General features: G+C 35.7%; 2 protein-coding genes across 2 annotated transcripts in view; both read right to left on the bottom strand.

Moving 5' to 3' along the window:
• The window catches only part of LOC138321169 (mechanosensory protein 2-like), a 90,975-nt gene that overhangs the window by 14,594 nt on the left and 54,935 nt on the right, over window positions 1-21,446 (bottom strand). The window lies entirely within an intron of this gene.
• On the bottom strand, window positions 2,242-19,008 carry LOC138321165 (cell surface hyaluronidase-like). Its single transcript, XM_069264631.1, is given in 28 exon segments — window positions 2,242-2,332; window positions 2,758-2,867; window positions 3,679-3,784; window positions 4,044-4,115; window positions 4,648-4,807; window positions 5,086-5,256; window positions 6,144-6,346; window positions 6,720-6,935; window positions 7,313-7,496; window positions 7,882-8,019; window positions 8,381-8,416; window positions 8,636-8,696; window positions 9,128-9,266; window positions 9,709-9,840; window positions 10,296-10,365; window positions 10,705-10,835; window positions 11,100-11,236; window positions 11,413-11,439; window positions 11,442-11,484; window positions 11,597-11,769; window positions 12,181-12,285; window positions 12,491-12,706; window positions 13,014-13,193; window positions 13,685-13,829; window positions 14,281-14,444; window positions 14,717-14,936; window positions 18,068-18,207; window positions 18,905-19,008. Coding segments are annotated over 27 exon segments (3,477 nt in total). The 5' UTR covers window positions 18,203-18,207; window positions 18,905-19,008; the 3' UTR covers window positions 2,242-2,329.

Genomic DNA, 21,446 nt, shown 5'->3' with positions numbered 1-21,446 from the left:
CTATATGTCTGCCCCACTTACACTCAGAATCAATATACACTCCAAGATGTCGGTGGCTATCAACAAAGTCGATATTTACATTATTAAAAACAATATCAATTACATAATTAAGGTCAATATTCGAAATGAGGATAGCCTGTGTTTTTACTGGATTAAATTTCACTAACCATTTATCGGCCCAAGATTGGATATTCGAAAGATCGTTATTTATTTTTTGTTCTATAACTTGTGGGGATTTGTCAGTGCATAGAAGAGAAGTATCATCAGCGAACAGCTTAGATAGGCTGTCTAAATTATCAGTAATATCATTAATATAAAGAATAAATAAAAGGGGACCTAAGACAGACCCTTGAGGCACCCCTGCCTTAGTAATTTTAACATTAGATTTAGCATTCCCCAAACATACTTGTTGCGACCTATTCTTAACATAATCAGTTAACCATATCAATAATTTCCCCGATATACCATAGCTAGTTAATTTTTTTTCCAATCCCCTGTGCCACACTCTGTCGAACGCCTTAGAGATATCACAGAACACTAAACAGGTTGGTTGTCTTTTTTCCAAATTATCACATATATTTTGAAAGATTTCTATGAGTTGATGAGTAGTAGAATGTCCAGGTTGAAAACCAGACTGATATTTATAAATAAGCGAATTATCTAACAAATAATTATGTAAGTACTTTGCGATTAGTCTCTCAAATACTTTACCAATTGTACATAATAATGAAATGGGTCTATAGTTTGAAGGATCTTGTTTGTCACCTTTTTTAAATATAGGAATAACTAATGCACGTTTCCATTGTGTAGGAAAGGATCCAGTCTCTAATGAGGTACGAAAGATAATGGAAAGAGGGTAGGCTACTGCACTTGCAGTGTTTTTTTAGCATAATGTGACTAATTGAATCGTGTCCTACTGCTTTCCCACTTTTTAATGATTTGAGGATGTCAATTATGGCATTTACGGTAACTGGTACGTCAGATATTATAGAGTCAGTTCTAGGTTCAGCAATAGGAACTTCCACCCCCCTGTCATCAATATTGGATATTGATATAAAGTAGTCGTTTAAAATATTTGCCTTTGTGTAGTCATCAATTTCAATAATTCCAGTCGCACTCCGCAAAGGAGGTATACAGTTAGATACATCAGAATTTTTAATAAGTCTGCGGACAAGTTTCCAAAAATTTCTGGGATTTGAATTACTAAAGTTATCGAGGAGACCATTAATGTCCGCATAAAACAATTCTTTTTTTCTTTTCTTTTGATTGTTAACTTTATTGCGCTGTTTTCTAAAGTTATTTAAATTTAACGGAGTGCGATTAGATTTATATTTATGAAGTAGTCTATCTCGTTTCCTAATTTCTCGTCTTATGTCCGAGTCAAACCATGGTTTATCATTTGGCCTAATGGTTACAATTTTGGAAGGAATGCACGTGTCTGCTATGCCTAAATATTTATCTGAAAAAAACTTGACACATGTCATCTACATTACCTGTTTGAGAAAAAAGTTCAGTCCAGTCAGTCGTCTCTAATTTATTGTTAAAAAGATCAAAATTTGCATCATTATAACACCAAATTTTACGCTTAAAGTTTTTAGTTATCGTTGTGCCTACAGTCAATTCGACACAAGTCGCCTGATGATCAGAGATATCACGATCTATATCAATAGTGTCCGCAAAGGTGTGACTACACGTGTCAGATAGAAGAATAACGTCAAGGAGTGTGTCGCACGTGCGCCCGATTCTAGTCGGTCTGTCTATTACATTGGTGAGGTGAAAGTGATTTATTATGCTTATGAAAGGATGATTTCTGTCTGCTGTAAGAAGGTCTACATTGATATCGCCTACAATGAGTATATGAGAAGTTTCGTTAAATGCTGATTCAAGGGAGAACCGGAAGGAATTCCAAAAAGCGTGTATGCAATTTGGAGGTCTGTATACTGTGCAGAGAAGGTATTTTTTATTTGGAAACTGGATCTCAGTCCACACAACTTCACCTATGTGGAATTCTAAGTCGGCTCTACGACTAGTGCACAGGACATTGGAAGTATATACAATAATCCCCCACCCGGAGCCCCCACGGTCTTTACGGAACATATCATACCTATCTAGAAGCATGTCGTCGTCTGCTATCGATATATCGAGGTGAGTCTCAGTAACACATATTATATCACAATCAGATGCTAAATTCTCTAGATATGCTAGCTTAGTGCTACATGTACATAAAATAAGAAAACAACGTTTTATTTGGAGTTTATTTTGTTGTTGCAATCAAACTTTTGATGAGTCGACCGGAAAATATTTCTGTCGCAATGATGGCGGTGTCCGATCACTGAAAAAGAAAAGTTGTTTTAAAGTCCGAGATTTTTGTCAACGGAGAACTAATTTATCGTAATTAATATAACGATATTTCCATTGAAATAACTAATATTCGTTTCAAAATTAGACAAATTATAATATAAGTTATTGTTTATAAAGAAATAAGCGGAAACTGGTATAAACAAAATAAAACAATATAAAACAAAGCGTGAGAGCTTGACAATATTTAGACATGATGTAAACAATTTCTATGACCACTCTTTTCCAATCACTTTTAGAATGACAAGAAATGGGATAATTCGTCTCCTTACATTGTTCCTTCTAATTTGCTCGATATTGGATTGCTAACTACTTTAAGGAATCTCGATTCACAAATTACAATGGATGCAATGGTCCTGGATTTAGTTGGTAAAGCATAGGCCATAATGTTAATCACACCTCCTTTGGGCAATCCATCTCCTCGCTGTTGGTCCCTGTACAAGGTGCACCTCCGTTCCTGGGGATGGGGCTGTCACAAGTTCGGCTACGGAATCTCACCATCGTCGTCCCTAGGGGATTAGACAACAGGACGGCGCAAATATGTTATTTAAAGTGCATGAATATTTGAAAGGGCTTGATGGAAATAATCTAAAACTCTACCACTAGATTTGTTTCCCCTTGGAAACGTTTTTGTGTCAATCAACTTAATTTACATGAAAAAAATCTTTTATTGTGCCATCATCGTTAAACAAATGATGCGTCTTTCGAGCAAACGTTCGCAAGTATCAAAAAGCGCCAACAAATGTCACTAAAATAATTAAAATTGCCGGAGAAAATTAGCGCTATGAAGAAACGTGCTAATATGTCCATAAGACACCGTTTTACCTAGTTTTATGAAGATTGGTACTAGTTGGTTATAGTAATAGCCATATGAAGTTTTTAAGGTGGTTGTGACTCGCATTCGTAATATGGGCAGTGTTGATGACGGGTCACGTTATGTTCAGTTAAGCATTGAAGTCTTGGAATATTAATTATAAGTATTGAAGTCACTATTTTTCAATTTCATCGGAAAAATGAAATACGTTTACATGTACGATTCCATTGATTTTTTTTGGGATTATTTTTGCCAAATCAATACGCAACGTAAATGTTTCTATTGTGACGTCACGTTAACGTAGGATTTCCGCGCCGTTCCCGGATTTTTTTATCATCGTGGAATGTAAAAAAGAATAGGCCAATCAGAAAGCCAGATACAAAAATTATTAATCTATAACTTAATCATTCTTATGTGTAATTGAATATTAATTATCGAGATTTTATGTGCCACACAGTACGGTAAGAGAACGAGCTCCTGTACCTGGAAGGTAGACTAAATTATACCTGGACAGGGCGACGTTCCACAAGTAGACCACTGGGTCCATTCACCATATCCTCCGTCCACTGGGAGACGACTACTGAATGGAACCTGGGCGCCTGCCCCCCAGTTCTGTAGGATGAAAACGAGACAAATGAAGTCATGCACACAACAACGGACCAATCGTCTGAATTGGAGAGATACATGTTTATGAAAATTGTATCTGTACATCATAAAATCCTGTAAAATACAACAGAACCGGGAGCAATTCTGAAAGAGGAAAGTTTCTCTGCTTAACCGACGAAGTAGTATTCAATGGTAAGACAAATCGTGCATTGGAAGTTCGATACTTCAAAACAATAATATAGAAATAAAAAAGTTTCCTATTTACCTGTTCAGGGACAGTATATGACGTGTCAAATGATAGACTAGCGTTTGCTTTTACGGCCGGTGGTGCAGTGATCTAAAATAAAGCGAAAAATATGTGTTAACAATATGGTATGGCAAAATGACAATGAGAAAGTATCGAAGAAAAGTAGAAAGTAATCATAAATTCTTAGATGTGTTAGCTCAAATATCCATAGAGATAGAATAGCCATCCAGATATCAAGTTATCAAAAACCTTCATAGAATGTTAAAGTGTTCCTATTATCACTATGATGATGCTATAATATTGTCTAGTTACACGACAAGGTCGAGCAAGAACCATATCTTGATGATATTATACACTAAGGAACGAGGACAACGACATGTCCAATGGTAAGGTATATCACAGATGGGTAGTTGCTTCATGATCGACCTTGGGAAAGACTATGTAAATACATTGTGCATATTTGAGCTGGGATGATGGGCTGGAATTGTCTCGTAAATACGTATTTACCCGGAAAGATCGGTTAGAATTGTCTTCTTGATACTTAACTCACGGGGAAAGTTATGGTGAGATTGATTCGTAGATCTGTAACTCATCCGAGAAGGTTGGGTATGTTATGACTTACCTGAGATGGTGGGGTAGGTGTGTCCCGTGCACTACAGTCCCCGTCGTTTCGGTCCCCGCCTGTGACGTATACCCAGACCTGCATGCACTTGTTTCCAGCACAGTCGTTTGTGTCACCTTCCACAACGGGCTCCAGTGACCTCAACATGATGTACAGCATCCTATCGGAATATGGGCGCCAAACGATTAGGTTTTCCCCGTGAATAACAAGATATTAATAATGCTATTTACAGTTTCTATTTGGCTTAACGTAGATAGCTACTGTCCATATGCCTTTACAAGATTGTGCTAACGGCTAAATCATGATCACTTATTTGAGGCTGTTTTATATTTGCATTATTATAGAGTGGCATTGTAAGCGTTAAAATTACATGTAATACTTTAAGATACATGTTCTTACCGTAATAAAGAGTTACAAAAATAAATTCTTATCGCCTACCCAGTGGCTTTGTTGTGGTAGTACTTCCCGCCCTCCATATCCTGGTCGATCTCTTGGATACTGTTCACTGCAGTCCAATCGCCTAATGTGAGTACCCGTTTAGGATAGTATGACTTCAGCGAGAAGGTTGCATCCAGGGGAAGACAAAGACCCACGCGGACTGGGAAATCTCTATATAACATGATTATATTGGGTGTAAAAATGACAGTACCCACCTATTCAATGGTAACCAAAAACAATCGCTATGCATTATCTTTATTTGTTCAAACTTCTATTGTATTTTTGTACCAATTGCAGAGTGGACTCCTCTAGATTAAACACGATAGCAAAACCTATTTTCGGACACTGCTTGAGTGAGAACGATCTATACCATATCTAGGATTTCAATGCAATTGTTGACTACCATCAGTTAAGTTATATAGATTAAGAAAATCATTGGACCTATCGTCAAACATTCGTAAACTGCAACATATATATGCTCTGCTTAACTATTATCGCCAGTTGAAGTAAAAGTAAAATATATCGGATCATTCTTCAATATACATTTAAATTATGTAATCCTCGTCTTACTAAAATCTTTACAATAAAAGCCATATGTGACGACTTTCATCTTTCAATGGCTGTCAGCAGCCATGCTATATCTTCACATACATGATTATTAAAAACATATTGACAGATGTTATTCTATACTTTCTAATGTTTATGGCGGTTCGTACCATAGTTTAGGAATAGTGAATATGGATGAAAAACGTGTATTCCACCGTGCAATTGTAAAGGTAGTGAGAGTCACGTGGATTCTGTTATAGAATATTATCTATTCCGGGTGAATACCGTAAAAATGCAAGGATCATTGGGTTTATTTTGCACTCTTTTGCTTCTTCACTTAGTCAATGCCTCGACAATTTCTGCCAGTACACCAGATACCTATGCTTCAATTTTTGTCGTATTCAACTAAAGACTCTTGTCTGTAGTCAATATTTCCTGCATTGTTTCTTTACATTTGTAACTATGACATAAACTATAGTTTTTCAAAATGTATAAGTAGAATTCATACTCACTTTTCCAGTCCATAGGTTCTAATGCGGAATTCCGCTGGTACAACGTCGGGCCAGTGAAGAGAGTAGCTGAACTCTCCTCCGGTGATAAGTGCAAAATGCTTCACTCTTGAACCATCGATTATTCGAGGACTTTCGGGAATGTCGTCACGTGACAGATAAGGAACGCTGGTGAGGTCTCCCGCAGATGCAATAATTATCTGCATCTGTGACATTAAATAAAGGTATTTAGTGTTATTTCCATAAAAAAGTCAAATAAAAAACAGAAAAATACTGAGGCTTATCGAAAAACAGTCGCTATATTTATATAGAAAACCAAAATTCATTTTTAGAATTGATGACATGGGGATAATTAAAAGCAGAATACAACTTTCTACCTCTGAAATAGAATAATATACCCAAACAAGAATACCAGGGTTTATCACATGCTCAGAATGTCCGGCATGTCAATGATGACTCTAACTGTACATGTATATTTTTATGCTATTCAGTATGTTCAGAAAGCTGCTGCAAGGAACCTAATAATGTTGTATACGATATTATCCCTCCATTAACCAATAACTTCAAATATTTAGATACCTTCATGTACTTGTATGGACATATTGCCAGATTCCAGTTCGGCCTGAAAGTACAATCGGATGTGGTGACAAACGGGAAGAGTCTGACGACGGAACTCCCCGGCAAAGTTGTGACAGACCCGTCCGTATCACGGAACACTGCTTCCAAGTCTCCATCCAGGTCATCAAATCCTGGTATGCTACTGTTACCGTCATATACCCGGTTACCTGTGGCTTCCTGTGGTAACACATGACAAAAAGTCAAATATGTACTCGGTTGCTGGAAACTTTCCATTATAATACATTTGTAACAAAAGTTAACTGGAACTTCGACTTTCTGTTAACATCTAGTGGAAAAGATACATCATAGCTGATGACCGTTAACTTCCAGGGATAATCCACAAAACACAAATAATTGTTATAGTAATAGTGCCATACACAGTGTTACATATCGGTTTATGAACGTCGTTTGTAAATTGCTTGTCTTATCTTAGTTATAATGCATGGTTTACAAGTGCAAGTGTAAGAAAGTTTGTGACTTTTGAAACATGTAAGAACGTTTGTGACTTTTGAAACATGCTTATTGACATGTTTTTATAACTTGGCCTAACTTACGCCATCGAGAAATCCGAAGCGGATGTCTTTCGCAGCACTCGTAGGCGCACTGAAGAACTTATTATCTCTGTGGAAACCTAGCGCTCCTGCCTTCCGGTACTTATCAGACACAAATCCGTTGAAGAACGTCCTCGTTACAAATACTGGTCCGTCATAAAATATGAACCCCTGCATTGGTTCATTACTGTAAATATTGAAAACGAACATATGAACAGTGAAATATGGACCCGGTAGTATCTTCTAAATTTATAACTAATTCAACATCGAGGGTTTGTGCTAGTGGCTACATTCACCATTTCATTACTTTGAATTTTGTTTATTTTCAGCTGACAGTAAAACTTAAATAATTATTTAATTTATAGACATTATAGCTGGAAAGATTTTTAACCAAAATTCATTTGGCGACAACACCAGCCGTTGAGCTTTGTCATTACTGATTGTACTTCTTAGTGTGCTGACACGGAGAGAGTAACGGTAAATGGTACATATCCCAGGTCAGCAATCGAACAAGACATCATATACCAGTATTTTAATTTGGTATTTATATATATATATAGACCTGTTCTTACAGATTCCATTGATATGGTAAGGATCTATCGAAGGTGACGTAGGAACCGTCCAATGCCTTTGCCCTCATTGGATCTCCAACGTTATTGGTCCGTCCAAGGATCACACTGTTCTGGATAAACTGTTGTTGGTTTGTCCCCCTGTATAACAAATTAACCATATATAGCTATTGATGAATATAATGGATATAAGGAAATTACTTATGTGTTATAAATCATACTTACTGTTCATATTCTAAATAAATCGTGGAATAGTTTATGTAGAGAACAATTAATTATTAAATTAGTGTTCCAATAATAATACATGTCGGAGTTATCACCATCTATATGCAATATGCAATAAACTTTTGGCCATCCATCAAGTGTGACATTATTTTCAAAGCTTCGATAGAATGTTAGCCAATGATATATTGATATATTGATATAAGGAAAAAGAAAATGATAATAAAATTGAACTGTATGACATTAAATCTTAAGAACGGTATTGTTAAAAAAGACTTACCGAGCAAATGTAATTCCTTTTGTAGCGTCGGCGAATCTATACAAATATAAGGTAATATTTGTATCAAATTTGAAAACAAAATCATTGACGGCATTTTTCTTTAAATCAATGTAATCAAAATGACCAGAAACGACATTAATTTTATATGCATATTGTTTATTAGCAATTTATTTAGTTTCTTTAGCGAAAATTAAAATATCTACAAAGGATAACAGAATGTGAACCATCATATTGTCATGTTAATTGAATACTTACGAAGCTCTGTTAAATACCAGGTATCCACCGCGCGCCCAAACATTATTCCGGTTTTTGTATGCTGTAAGATAATTATTTTCATCTAAAATGTTACAAATTAAAAACAAAATGCAAAACAAATCTTTATATAACAAATCAAAGTTGTGCGTGCACATCTTCAAATATAAATATTTGCGATTTGTCTTGTCTTCTTTGATAATGTCATCTTCCTCTATTCTAAAGCGTCACTTTTGACTTTGAGTTTAGCGTTTGTGTATTTCTGTCTGCCTACATTGGAACCTGTAAAGACGACTCTGGGTTCTGTCCCCTGATCAAATTGTATGAGTATAAAACACATGATTATAATTATACCTAGATTCGCTGAACCATACACCGAGGTGATTACTAAAACTAAGGACTGGAAGATGATACAAAAATGTTGTAAAATCTCTCAGAATTAAAAATTAAACATATTCAAAACTCATCAGCACATAAATGCGTAAGATTACTCACACGTGAGGCGGTCTATGATGGCGGGTTTGTCAGCAGACTTAGGATTCAGCGGGTCGACTTTGGGGGAGTAACGGTTACTGGTAAGCCATATATCGCCTGTCGTCGGATGTATTTGGAAGTCAATGAAAAATCCCGTATGCTAATAAAAGATATATAATGTAAATATAGTGAATAACAGTTTATTGCCATTTAAGAGAGAGTGTTGATAGTTCATAGATATTAGACCGAACACATGTTAATATCACGGGGTAAACCACAATAGGATATCTGTAATACAGTATGCTATATCAAGTAATCATATGTACACCCCAAAACAATATTGTGTACCTGTTCTTGAAATCTTTATTGGTATAGAATTTTATTATTATTACTGTGTAATCAGTTATTTTAATGGGTCTAAAATTCCGCTATTTTGGCATAATAAGAGAAATTCATATTATAACAATTCAAAATATCACAGTGTGGATAAAATAAGTTATTCCTATAATGTCGCGACCACACCATGAATCGAGAAAATATGACGGTATAACGATAGCGGCATTGTTACTACTATCGATGATGGCGATGTAACGAGCACTTACTTTATTGGAGTGAGCGGCGTTGTTGCTACACTCAGTAATGGCGGTGTAGCGAGCCTCTTGGTACTGCATGAAACCCTTGTCAGCAGACGGTCCTGTCGGAGTGTCAGGGTAGATAAACCAGTACCCCACATCCTACAATAGTGGTGATAATGCTGATTAAAGACAACGATACAAATACCACGATAAAATTATTCATTTTACCGTCCATTAACTCAAAGAGTTCATTGCTGTCCTTTGATTTGAATTTGGGGGCCGCAATAAACCATGGGGGAGATTGTATACAGTCGGATAAAAACTGCCTTAAAAACAAAATCGGTTAAAACAATATATTCATTTCATCGTTACCAGCTTCCTATGCCTTAATATTCAGGCCATGTAAATCTAGTCAGATTGAATGAAAACAGATGAAAATGAATTTCAATGACTTATCTTACCAGGTGAGCAATTGTTAAAAAATCATCATTATCACATTGAAAGTTTGATATAACATAAAATGAATCAGGACTTAAACACATTGATAGACGTTCTTGTTTATTTTGAGAGTAACTAGGTCACAGTCTCGTAAATTGGTGAAAATATGACGTCACCTGACTTCCAGCAGCAACATTATTCCGTAGGATAGTGTTAGGGTTGGTAATCCAGAAGGTCGTTGGACGACTTGAAAACAAGAATATGTCATTACCGAGACCTTCATAAACAAAACATACTGTAAGCTATACTATTCGTAACTGTTCGTTGAGTCTATGACCATACAATGCAAGGTCCTTTAGTAAACCTATCAATTGTTATTAGCGATGAATTATTGTAATCGCAAACCAATGAAATGATTTCACCTTATTTAAAAAATAACAAAACTAGAAGCAATCGATATAATTGCGTGCAGATTTGATAGCAAATGCTAATCGGACAATGGGGTCATATGAATATACACTGTATCTGACGTCGTAAAGTAGTAATAATTTATTTTCGTCAGTACGTTTATGATAAATTCTCTACCTATCTGAGGATATGAGTGTGGACTTCCTGGTGCTGGCTCCAAGGTTACCGTCCAGTACAGTTCTCCTCTCACCCCCGTCCTCAAGGAAATAGCAATGACCAAGGGACTCATAACCGACATTGTCCATCACCTAACATAAAATAGAACATGAATATATTATGCTATGCTATACTGACGAGCACAGAACAGACTACAGCATTTTCAATTCTTCACAGGTGGACCGTTACACGAAATATAATTATACTACTGCTTCTTATAGACGAATAAAATGACCGTTTGCATTAAGAACTATTTGTATTGCATGCAATGCGAAAATGCTTCTCAGATCATTGACTACTCTAAGTTTCAAGAGGCATAGCCAGTGGATAAAAACAAATGTGAGAAAATGTGTTACCGTTAGTCCGTGTGTTCCGTGTACAGTGACACACCTCGCGAAGGTGGAGTGGATGGAGTTTTCACGTAGATACGGTGGATTAGGGTACTCATCCCCGTCCACATCATAGCACATGTGGAAGTGGAGCGGGTAGTGGCCTGTACAAAGGTTTAAAATGTATTGTTATTTGAAGTTTGAATTTATTGTGATGATTTGGATTGAAGAACATCTGCAATATTAGCCCATTATAGTATGCATGTATGGGGATTTGGGGTTTAAACGTCGCCTGGCCTTGGCCTTCAGACCCACTTCCTATCTACACTACCAGACTTACCTAGATCAGTCTGTTTGCCCATGTGAAAAGTTCTACCCCTTCGATATGCACATCTTTGAAACCTTTGATTACCTAGGAAAACAATGAGACAAAATCGTTATTATGGTATTGTGTTGTGATTTTATTTGGCATTACATAGGAATATATCGCTTTGATACATGTAGGTTCTTCAATATAGACGTACCTTGACATGACCACCAAACGTATCATATTTGTACGTGTCGCAGTTCTCATTCTCGAGAGGACAAAAGTTCTTCATAGCGCCCTCTATTAGAATATTTCGAGATAGTAGCGCCACCTCTCCTCTCATGTCCACATTTAATTCGATATCGCCATAATGCATGTGTCTCGGAAGCACTGTGATAGAATTAACATAAGTTGTAAAAGTATACTTTTTAATTTAAAGTTGTTCTGGTAATATGATTCTAGGATGAAGCATTATCCAAATCTGTATCCGAAATGGGGTAATTTGTAATAAACATCGAATCAAATATCATAAAAATAATTATAAATTCACTGTAAACAGATTGAAGTTTTCCAATAATATCAATGATTGTCAATTGTGAATATGAACTTATTCCTCCGTTATGTTTGATTTTATAAAACGAGTTTACACGTTATATGCTCTTTGATGAATTCAATAGTTCAACTGATGATGTAGATGCCTGTACAAGTATCATTAAAAAAAATAAACATTAAAACAACTCATTTTCAGGATGTAATTATTTACACTGTAGGTTCTCTTGTAATCGATTAAAATTTTCTTACGAGCAACTTTGACTTGTTTCTCCGTGCAGTCAGCGCAGCTGACAACGGTTGCTTCCTCAGCTTTTTCTAAATCGAAATCTGTGGATGTCAGCAGAAGTTTGTCGCCTGAAAATAAAACACAGAACTTGATTTGTCAAACAAACATAGAATACTTTTCCATTTACCAAAGGGAATGTTGAAGTCAAACGACAATGAGTATTTGGAATTTGGTCATCAAACTGAATGTTTTGATCCAATCGGGTTCAATTAAATCTATTTGAAAATATCATAAGCAAGAAAGAAAGAAAACTAAACTAAGCAACTAGCCAACCTTCTTTCCAAGATGTGACGTCATCAAAAACATCTAGAACATGCATGGCGGCTGTTTCTTGTACTACCCGGAAGTCGACAGCGTGTGAAACACGTGGCCCTGTGCTGGTACAGCTCTCTGCCACCATGATCAGATCGTTGACTTTCAAACGAGCCTCGGCCTTTTGGTAGTGGTACTCCACTGGAGTCAGTGTCTCTACTGTCGAGCTGGCGTCACCTAGTTTGATAGCAGAATATATCATTTGAAGGTATACTTTCACTCACAAAAATGTTGACGACAATAATCATAAATTAAAAGCAACAAACGAGATGAGGAATACCGCAACACGACCAACCATAAACAATAACCTATCGTAAAGGAAAAGAGAAAAACTGTCAATAATGATGATACTACGAGTGTCGTAATACGATCAACTTCGTTTCTAAATGCAATTATCAGATCAGCTGATTATGACCTATTTTAAATCTGAATTTGTAAGCACCTGGTATGCAATCATTATTATATGCTTTTTTCCCAATCTTACCTTTAATGAAGGCCATGGCAAAGGCATCGTGTACCTTAACCTTCCGTATTAGACCTTGGCCATTAGGGATGCCCGCTGCCAACTCGATGGCGTCATAGACAGCCGAGAGGTCGTCTAATTGTGGATCTGACACCAGGGTGTGCTGGACCGCTATCAGGATCACCTTACCATCCGGGATAGCTGTGTTCAACAACAGAGAAGTGATACTAGTTGTGACATACATTTCCATAGTTTACAGAAGTTAAAGAAGATCTCGCGTTGTATGTGGCAGATCCTGAGTTATAGCGTCATAACATATAATTCGGTACCAAGACCCATAACAAAATTGCAATGTAACCTAAACAATTATGCTATGAAAAAATTACTTATGCACCAATGATATGGGCATATTTACCTGAGCTAAGTGAAAGGTTGATTTTGTAAGACGTCCTATTTACAGTCCGCACTGAATGATTAATTTCTGATGACTAAGTTATCTAGCCCATTGTTATGGGTTGTGTTTTACGTGGCTATGATCTGCTAATATTCATGTGCGTTTCGACTGCTCAGCTTGGTTTTCCGTTTATTCAGCTACACTAAATGCGTATGGTTGTGGTATGTGCATGCATGCCCTTGTGAAATGGTTACCGTCTTGTCAAATGAAGGTAAATCTAGCTGACATTCGAGCTTACCTGGAAGCACCTTGAGGAGATAGTTGATGCTCATTTGCACATCATCCTGATCTGGTCCTGTTGTAGCCAGAACAACGGTCGTGTAAACAGTACCGTCGGTATCGAAGGCATATATCCCTACTCCTTTCCTGTCCCGTCTGTTTGGCTGCAAGGTTATACAATGTCAGAGTAAAAAACTAATTAATTCTACTGGAAAACAAAGTCAGAAAAAAAGAAATCTATATTGAAAAATATTGAAGACTTTTAGTTGTATATATAAAGACACGTCAGATGTTATGCTGGTGTACCATCTAAGCATCAAATTAATGACTCTGTCCTTCTATGAATACACAGCGATCAAAGCAAAGTGTTTGATGACTGGAGGCGGGCGAATCTCTTTGTCAGAGTTATGACGAATGGGTTGTAATAATCTGTGTCATTAGCAGTATGTTTCAGTAAGGTAGTGCTATCAAATGCGTTGCATCCTTCCAAATAACAAAACGTGAACATACAACATTCTCTATAGCATAATCAAGTATTTTTCATACAAGGGGAGACTTAACCAACCAATTTATTTTATAAGAACCGGTCTGTGATGAAGGGATTGTGGTATTTACAGTATAGGTGTAGAGGAGGCCGTTGCCCGTCTCCAATCTGGGTAAAGTCTTGGTCAGCTTAGTCCATGCTACTTTCTTCTTTCCGTGGATTTCCAACGTGCCTCCCGCGTCAACGCCTATAAACTTTTCACCAAAGTTGGGCATCGAATATTCTTTCCTGCTTCCTGAAATAAATTATACCATTCATGATTAGTTTACATTATGAAATATTGGGAGCCCTCATTGCATATTCATAAGGACACTATGTACCGTCTAAGTTGTTAATAAGATTTGTTAAAAATGAAAATTGAATATGTATATATTCCTCGTAAAAACATTGATTAACCATATGAAAAGATTTGATGAAAAGCCCTTATTTATGAAATAAAGTATCAAAATAAAAGACGTTCATATGATCCAAATTTAATGTAAATGTATTGGTGTATATGATTTGTACCAGTTAAGGTGATATGAGCGTTTGCCTGGAATGGACAGTCTTCTGAACCGATGTGGAAGGCGCCTTTTACATGGATGTAATTTGTGAACACGTGAAAATCTCCTTCCGGACTCCAAACGAGGCTCGCCCCAGTTTCTACCAAAATCCCAAAGAGAGCTGGCGGGGACACGTCCAAGAGCACGTGACCAGTAATAGTGACTGTATCTCCGGCCGCAGGAAGCTGCAAACGAACAAGTGAACTTTATAAAAAGTTTTGTTATACATCAGAGTGCACTCCATTGGGAAAATTATAGAATCAAAGAAATGAAACCATAAGTAGGATACGGGAAGCAAAAATATCATATGTTGAAAATCTACAAAAATCTCTATGTGATAAATCTATCCCCCCTAATAAATGGTGGAAAATTGCACGTTATGTTTTAAATATCAATAATAAATCCACCACTATACCCCCTCTTATAATAATAACTCCTTCATTCAACATCCATTTGATAAAGCTGAGTGTTTAAATAAGTATTTTTATCCATATACTCTACCTCTGAAGATGTTGAACCACTACCTGAAATTACCAACCAATTTCCTCACTCCATTTCTAATATTACTATAACTCAGCAGGATGTTAAAGATCAGTTATTTTTACTGAATGGTAATAAACCTGCTGGACCTGATGATATAATTCCTAAAATAATAAAACAACTACAACCATCTTTACTTTTCCCTCTTACTCTCCTTTATAACAAGACAATTGAAACAGGTATAATTCCCTCTATTTGGAAGATGGCAGATATTAATGCAATTTACAAAGGTAAAGGGCAAATTAATGATGTTTCTAACTATAGGCCTATATCTGTTACTTCATGCTTAATTAAAATGTTAGAAAAGATTATTTTTAAATACCTATATAACTACCTCTCAACATATCAAGTTATAACTAAACACCAATCACGTTTTACTCCCAAAGACTCAACTGCAAATCAATTATTGTCCATTTACCATAATATAGTTAATTGCCTAGATCAAAATAAAGAAATAAGATACATATTCGGCGACATCAGTAAGGACAGAGTTTGGCATGATGGTCTACTTTACATATTGCAATCATATGGAGTTATAGGTAATCTTTTTAATTGGTTTAAATTTTTAAATTTTAAAACTGTGTCTCAAACAAAATACATGTAGAATCCCCAATGTGTGAATGTAATCAATCTCTTGAAACTGCATATCACTATTTCCTTGAATGTAATCTATTTCAAAACCACCGTTTGACGCTGGAACGATATCTGAATCATCATCATCATAACCATGTGTATAAATGTCCTTGTACAGGGATGTACAGATTGTAATGATAATGAAAATAGAAATATATTAAAGTGAACAGTCGGGCAAGGATGGCTAAAGTCGGTAAAAATGGTGTGAATGTATCCAGTATAATTTCTTATGAAATGGAAAAATAAAATCTCTCGTCAAAATCTGTCTGCGTACGAAGAAATTAATCTAAAGTATGGAAATTCTAAAACGTCCTCCCGGCTCACTATGTCCGTGGTTACATTTCCACGCAGCCTCGCTTTCAATGCTTTCAACTTTTCTTTACTTTAATGGTCAGAACTGGGAAACTAAGCAGAACTTGACCGTCGTATTAATATGGGAGAACTTTTGGAAGGCCAATGAACGCATTTAGACTGGTTTTCTTTGCCCGACTATTCACTTTAACTCACGTGTCAAATTATATAGCTCAAACAAAGAGATTTAAAGTTGATTTATTTGTGTAAATACAATATTTATTATTCTGGTATATGTAGCCATGTAGATCATAGTAATGGTAAGTCTTATAAAATCATACATTATTGTTTATGTGTACGTGTACCTATAATCCTTCATCCCTGGAGATCCACCTTGATATAGCTAGCAACTAACAATTAACAATATATTTGTACTATGGGCAGCCTAATGAGACTTATCCAAACTCAATTTTTGAATTGTCTCTCTGTTAATATGTTAATATGATTATCATTCTTCTTCTTTTCTTGTGTTATTTTAAAATCATCAAATATTTAAGTAAGGTAACTCCTAAGAAACTAATTATGGGTAAACACTAGTAATTACAAATATAGTTGTAACTCCACAAATCAAATATATGTGTATTTTGTGAGATTGATTCTTGATGCCCATCAGTGGATGGCTAATTGTGTTAAACACATGTGGACTTTATAGCCTGTATCTGTTGTGGCGAATAGGACCAATATCATGAAATATACATACTATCAAGTATAGTTAGAATTATGTGATAATATTTGGTTATTATATAAAAAATGAAAATTAACTGTTAATTTATAGAGTTACAATAAATATGATCAAAAATTATGTCATTCCTCATCTAGGAGTTACCTCCCCTTATTTTCATAAACCTCACGATGTATATGTTTTATATAATTATTTGTTTGTACCACCAATATCGGGAGAAGACTAAGATAGGCTACGTCTGATGTCTTATCCAATTGACACTAACATCTTTTTGTCAATAAAATATTTGGAAATTGAAATTGAATTAGATTTTTATTGGTTCAATGCAGCTTCTTTATTTGCGTATTTTGACAAGCAATAGTTTATTGACCATGTGCATACAATACAAAGGCAGATGCATTTTCAATGTCATCTAAATGTGTTGACTAATAATGAAGATAAACGGAATCATACTATGACAAAGTACAATATAATTGAAGCGAAAAAGGTGAAAAGTTGCAACTTGACACTTTACGTTTTAAATTTACATGTCCTTAAAGATGCTCCACCGCTGACAAATGGTATGTTTTCACTGTCAAAAACAGGAGCAGACGATTTAGTATTTTTCTTCTGTTACAAAAGTTACTTACTTTACACCATTACCACCATTGAAAAGTTTGAGCTTCTAATTTTACTTCAAGTTAAAGATATGAAAAATTATTAATTGCATCCGGAAAAATTCCATGGCACTATATTCTATATGAAATGAAGCACTGATTGCGCATGCACCAAAGGCGAAATAAATTATTGTATATTATTTTTTGTGTTAATTAGGCATATATATACACAATTAAACACAAATTATTGTTCGAATGATGAATATCATTTATACTCTGTCGGCGGTGGAGCATCTTTAATCAAAGGAGGAGTTTAAAATTAAATTTTGGTAAAGGCCAAACATTGAAACACGTTGAATAAGTCATTACATTTATTTATTTTTATGCATGATAATAAGATGAGTGATAAAATAAAGTTGTTCTGATTGTGATATGTGAATGTTTTGCTTTGTGAGATTTCGCCTGATCACTGTACTAAACAATATGTGGAGGTATAATGGATTCCTATACTCACCGTGCTGGTTGGCCAGGTGCTGGGATCACTCCAGCGGGACAGAGTAATGTTATCATGTGGACAGAGGGCATACACTGACGTCATACCCAGCATCAACAGGGCACAGCAATAAAGGGCTCTAAACCTGTTACCCATGGTTACTGGAATCAAAATCAGACATTATTGATAATTGTCCATCGACTTCTTAAATTACTGTTTGGAAATGATATTAAATAACTTTCTAAGTCAATGGGAATAAATTATTGGCAAAACCGTTGAAGATATCTTCATGAAACTTGCAAAACAGAACTTGTATCAATCAAAGCCATGTATATTATACAGTTTGGCTAGAACTTTGACCTTGAGATAAAATATCAAATAAAAGTGTGGATTTTCAAGAATCTTAGACCGTTTAACGGTTAATTGAATATAAATGTGCAGTATTACTCATAGACGATCAGTAGAAAAATAATATTACATTCATTTCGGATTTGACCCAAAGGTAAGCAGCCGTAACTTATTTGCAACGTCATCTGTACTGCTTTGAAATCGTCAAATGAGAAGCACATGTTAATTTTTACAAGATTAAATAATAAAATCTATTTATTCTTGTCGACTTTCTAAACATCAAAATTCGGAAAATAATATTTAACAAATAAAAACAATTATAAATATGCGTCCAAATAAACGCAACTAAGACAGATTCGTATGGATCGCTGATATCAAGTCAAACAATATAAATAACGAAAATCTTCAATGTATCGCATCAAGTTAACTTTCTAATCTAATTAATTTTAAACACAAAAAACAGAGATACTGGAACTATCCCTACCACGGTCAAGATAATTGTATATATACCTGTTTTCCGGACCAGAAACAGCAATCCAGTTTCCGAGACAAAATTTAGGACATCAACAGATACACTCCTGGTCAGAAACTGCTTGTGTCCGAAATGGAGAACGTTTACTTATTTCCTATCTATTATGATAAACCCATGTCTGATCTTGTCCCCAGGAACACGTTACGTTCGATTCGGTGATTCGGACGGATTTACTCGGGTGTTTCTGGCCTCGGGATGTTTTGGTTCGTTATCCTCACTCGTTTATAGACAAAACGTGGATAGAGCGTGAACTTGGACTTGGGTTTAACTAGTTTACGTGTATTTACATTTATAACAAATTACTTAAACTGATTTATTGAATTAACTAATCCTCGACATAACTATAGCTCGACAACGTCTATATACTTAGAATGGCATTGTATTGACCATCATCAAGATTGCACATCTTGGTATACAGTATTATCATATCTACACATTTTTCGTGTGAAGGATACTATCATAACAAAATTATCGACTCTTCTAGTAAGGGCCCGATATTAACTTTAAAACTGAGATATCTTCATGACTCCTGTATTATGATTTAAGTATTGTAAAGCTTCAAGTCCGTGTTACCACATTAACGTTGGCATTAATTAAGCTCAACTTGGGGTAAACGAAGTTATGATTAAAACCCACAGAGAGGTAGTAATGAATAGTGTGACATGTCTCATTTCCGTTAGACGATGTGTGGTGACCTTCAAGATACGGATTATGCGGTTTTAAATGCCACTTTTTCATACATCTTTGGTTTGCTGCTGTTGAACCCATCCATCCGTATTTTAACCACAATCTTCAGGGAATACAGTAGATCCCTGAGAGTATGTTTTTGACTCCCAGAAAACAGATTTGGCACTTGGGTTTGAAGGACATTTATATTTGTCCTAGTTTTTGACTCTTAAGATATCTGAGAAATGGTGATTTGACTTCTGAAACTGCTAAAAGTCAAGGGTCAAATGGATGTCTCATTCTCAGCGATTGAAAGAAGATATTTTGCATATGTATAAAGTTATATTCTTGTATATTTATAAAGTTTTTTGTCATAACGTCCATATTGTTGAAGACATCATGATGAAACTTGCATCACCAAAAGAAGATGCGCAATTAACTGTGAATTTAAATAATGGCTGAAAACATGTCTATTTCCTGTCGGAAAGTGACAGTTATTTTCATTACCAGATATTAATTCATACTGTAGTTACTACATATACACTATACTGTGAATACCGATCAGTGTTTAAGATTGTAAATGGTACATTCAATCTAGAAAGCGCCTCAGACTTTAAGCAAAATTGCGAAATGTAAATCAGCAGAAGGCATTTTGAATAATTATCTTACAAAGACGATGGAAAAATTAAGCTATTGCAACTTTAAAATTTCTGGATAACATTTGATATGGTGTGGGTGGCTGAACAGGCCAAAGGGGTTATTTTAAGTACAGGTAGTTAAGGAAAGCGCCCAGACTATAGCTGAAGGATATGATGGTATCTGATCACAATATAGAAATGTTTGGATTCAATTACGATTACATTGATCTAATCCATACCTACCGATTACTTACACTTGACTAAAACACAGTACAAATTTCTGTAGTCAAGGTCACACGTGGATGAAACACGGTAGTAGACCTTTCTTTAGTCAAGGTCACACGTGACTGAAACACAGTAGACCTTTCTTTAGTCAAGGTCATACGTGACTGAAACAAAGTTCACATTTCTTTAGTCAAGGTCACACGTGACTGAAACACGGTACACATTTCTATAGTCAAGGTCACACGTGACTGAAACAAAGTACACATTTCTTTAGTCAAGGTCACATGTGACTGAAACACAGTACACATTTCTTTAGTCAAGGTCACACGTTACTGAAACACAGTAGACCTTTCTTTAGTCAAGGTCACATGTGACTGAAACACAGTACACATTTCTTTAGTCAAGTTCACACGTGACTTGAACACAGTACATATTTCTTTAGTCAACGTCACACGTGACTGAAACACAGTACACATTTCTTTAGTCAAGTTCACACGTGACTTGAAGCATATACGTACATATTTCTTTAGTCAACCTCACATGTGACTGAAACAAAGTACACATTTCTTTAGTCAAGTTCACACGTGACTTGAACACAGTACACATTTCTTTAGTCAACGTCACATGTGACTGAAACAAAGTACACATTTCTTCAGTCAACGTCACATGTGACTGAAACATAGTACACATTTCTTAAGTCAAGTTCACACGTGACTGAAACACAGTACACATTTCTTTAGTCAACGTCACATGTGACTGAAACACAGTACACATTTCTTTAGTCAAGTTCACACGTGACTGAAACACAGTACACATTTCTTCAGTCAAGGTCATACGTATCAATAGTTTTAATTGCTATACAAAAGGTTTTTTTTTCCATAACATCCATATCTTTTGAAGCCATCGTGATGAAACTTGCATCACCAAAAGCAGATGCGCAATTCACTGTGAATTAAGATAAATATAATAGCGGAAAACTAGTCTATTTCCC

Source organism: Argopecten irradians, chromosome 4, assembly GCF_041381155.1.
Source record: "Argopecten irradians isolate NY chromosome 4, Ai_NY, whole genome shotgun sequence".
NCBI classification, from domain to species: Eukaryota; Metazoa; Mollusca; class Bivalvia; order Pectinida; family Pectinidae; genus Argopecten; species Argopecten irradians.
This window is presented reverse-complemented; position numbering and strand designations above follow the sequence as displayed.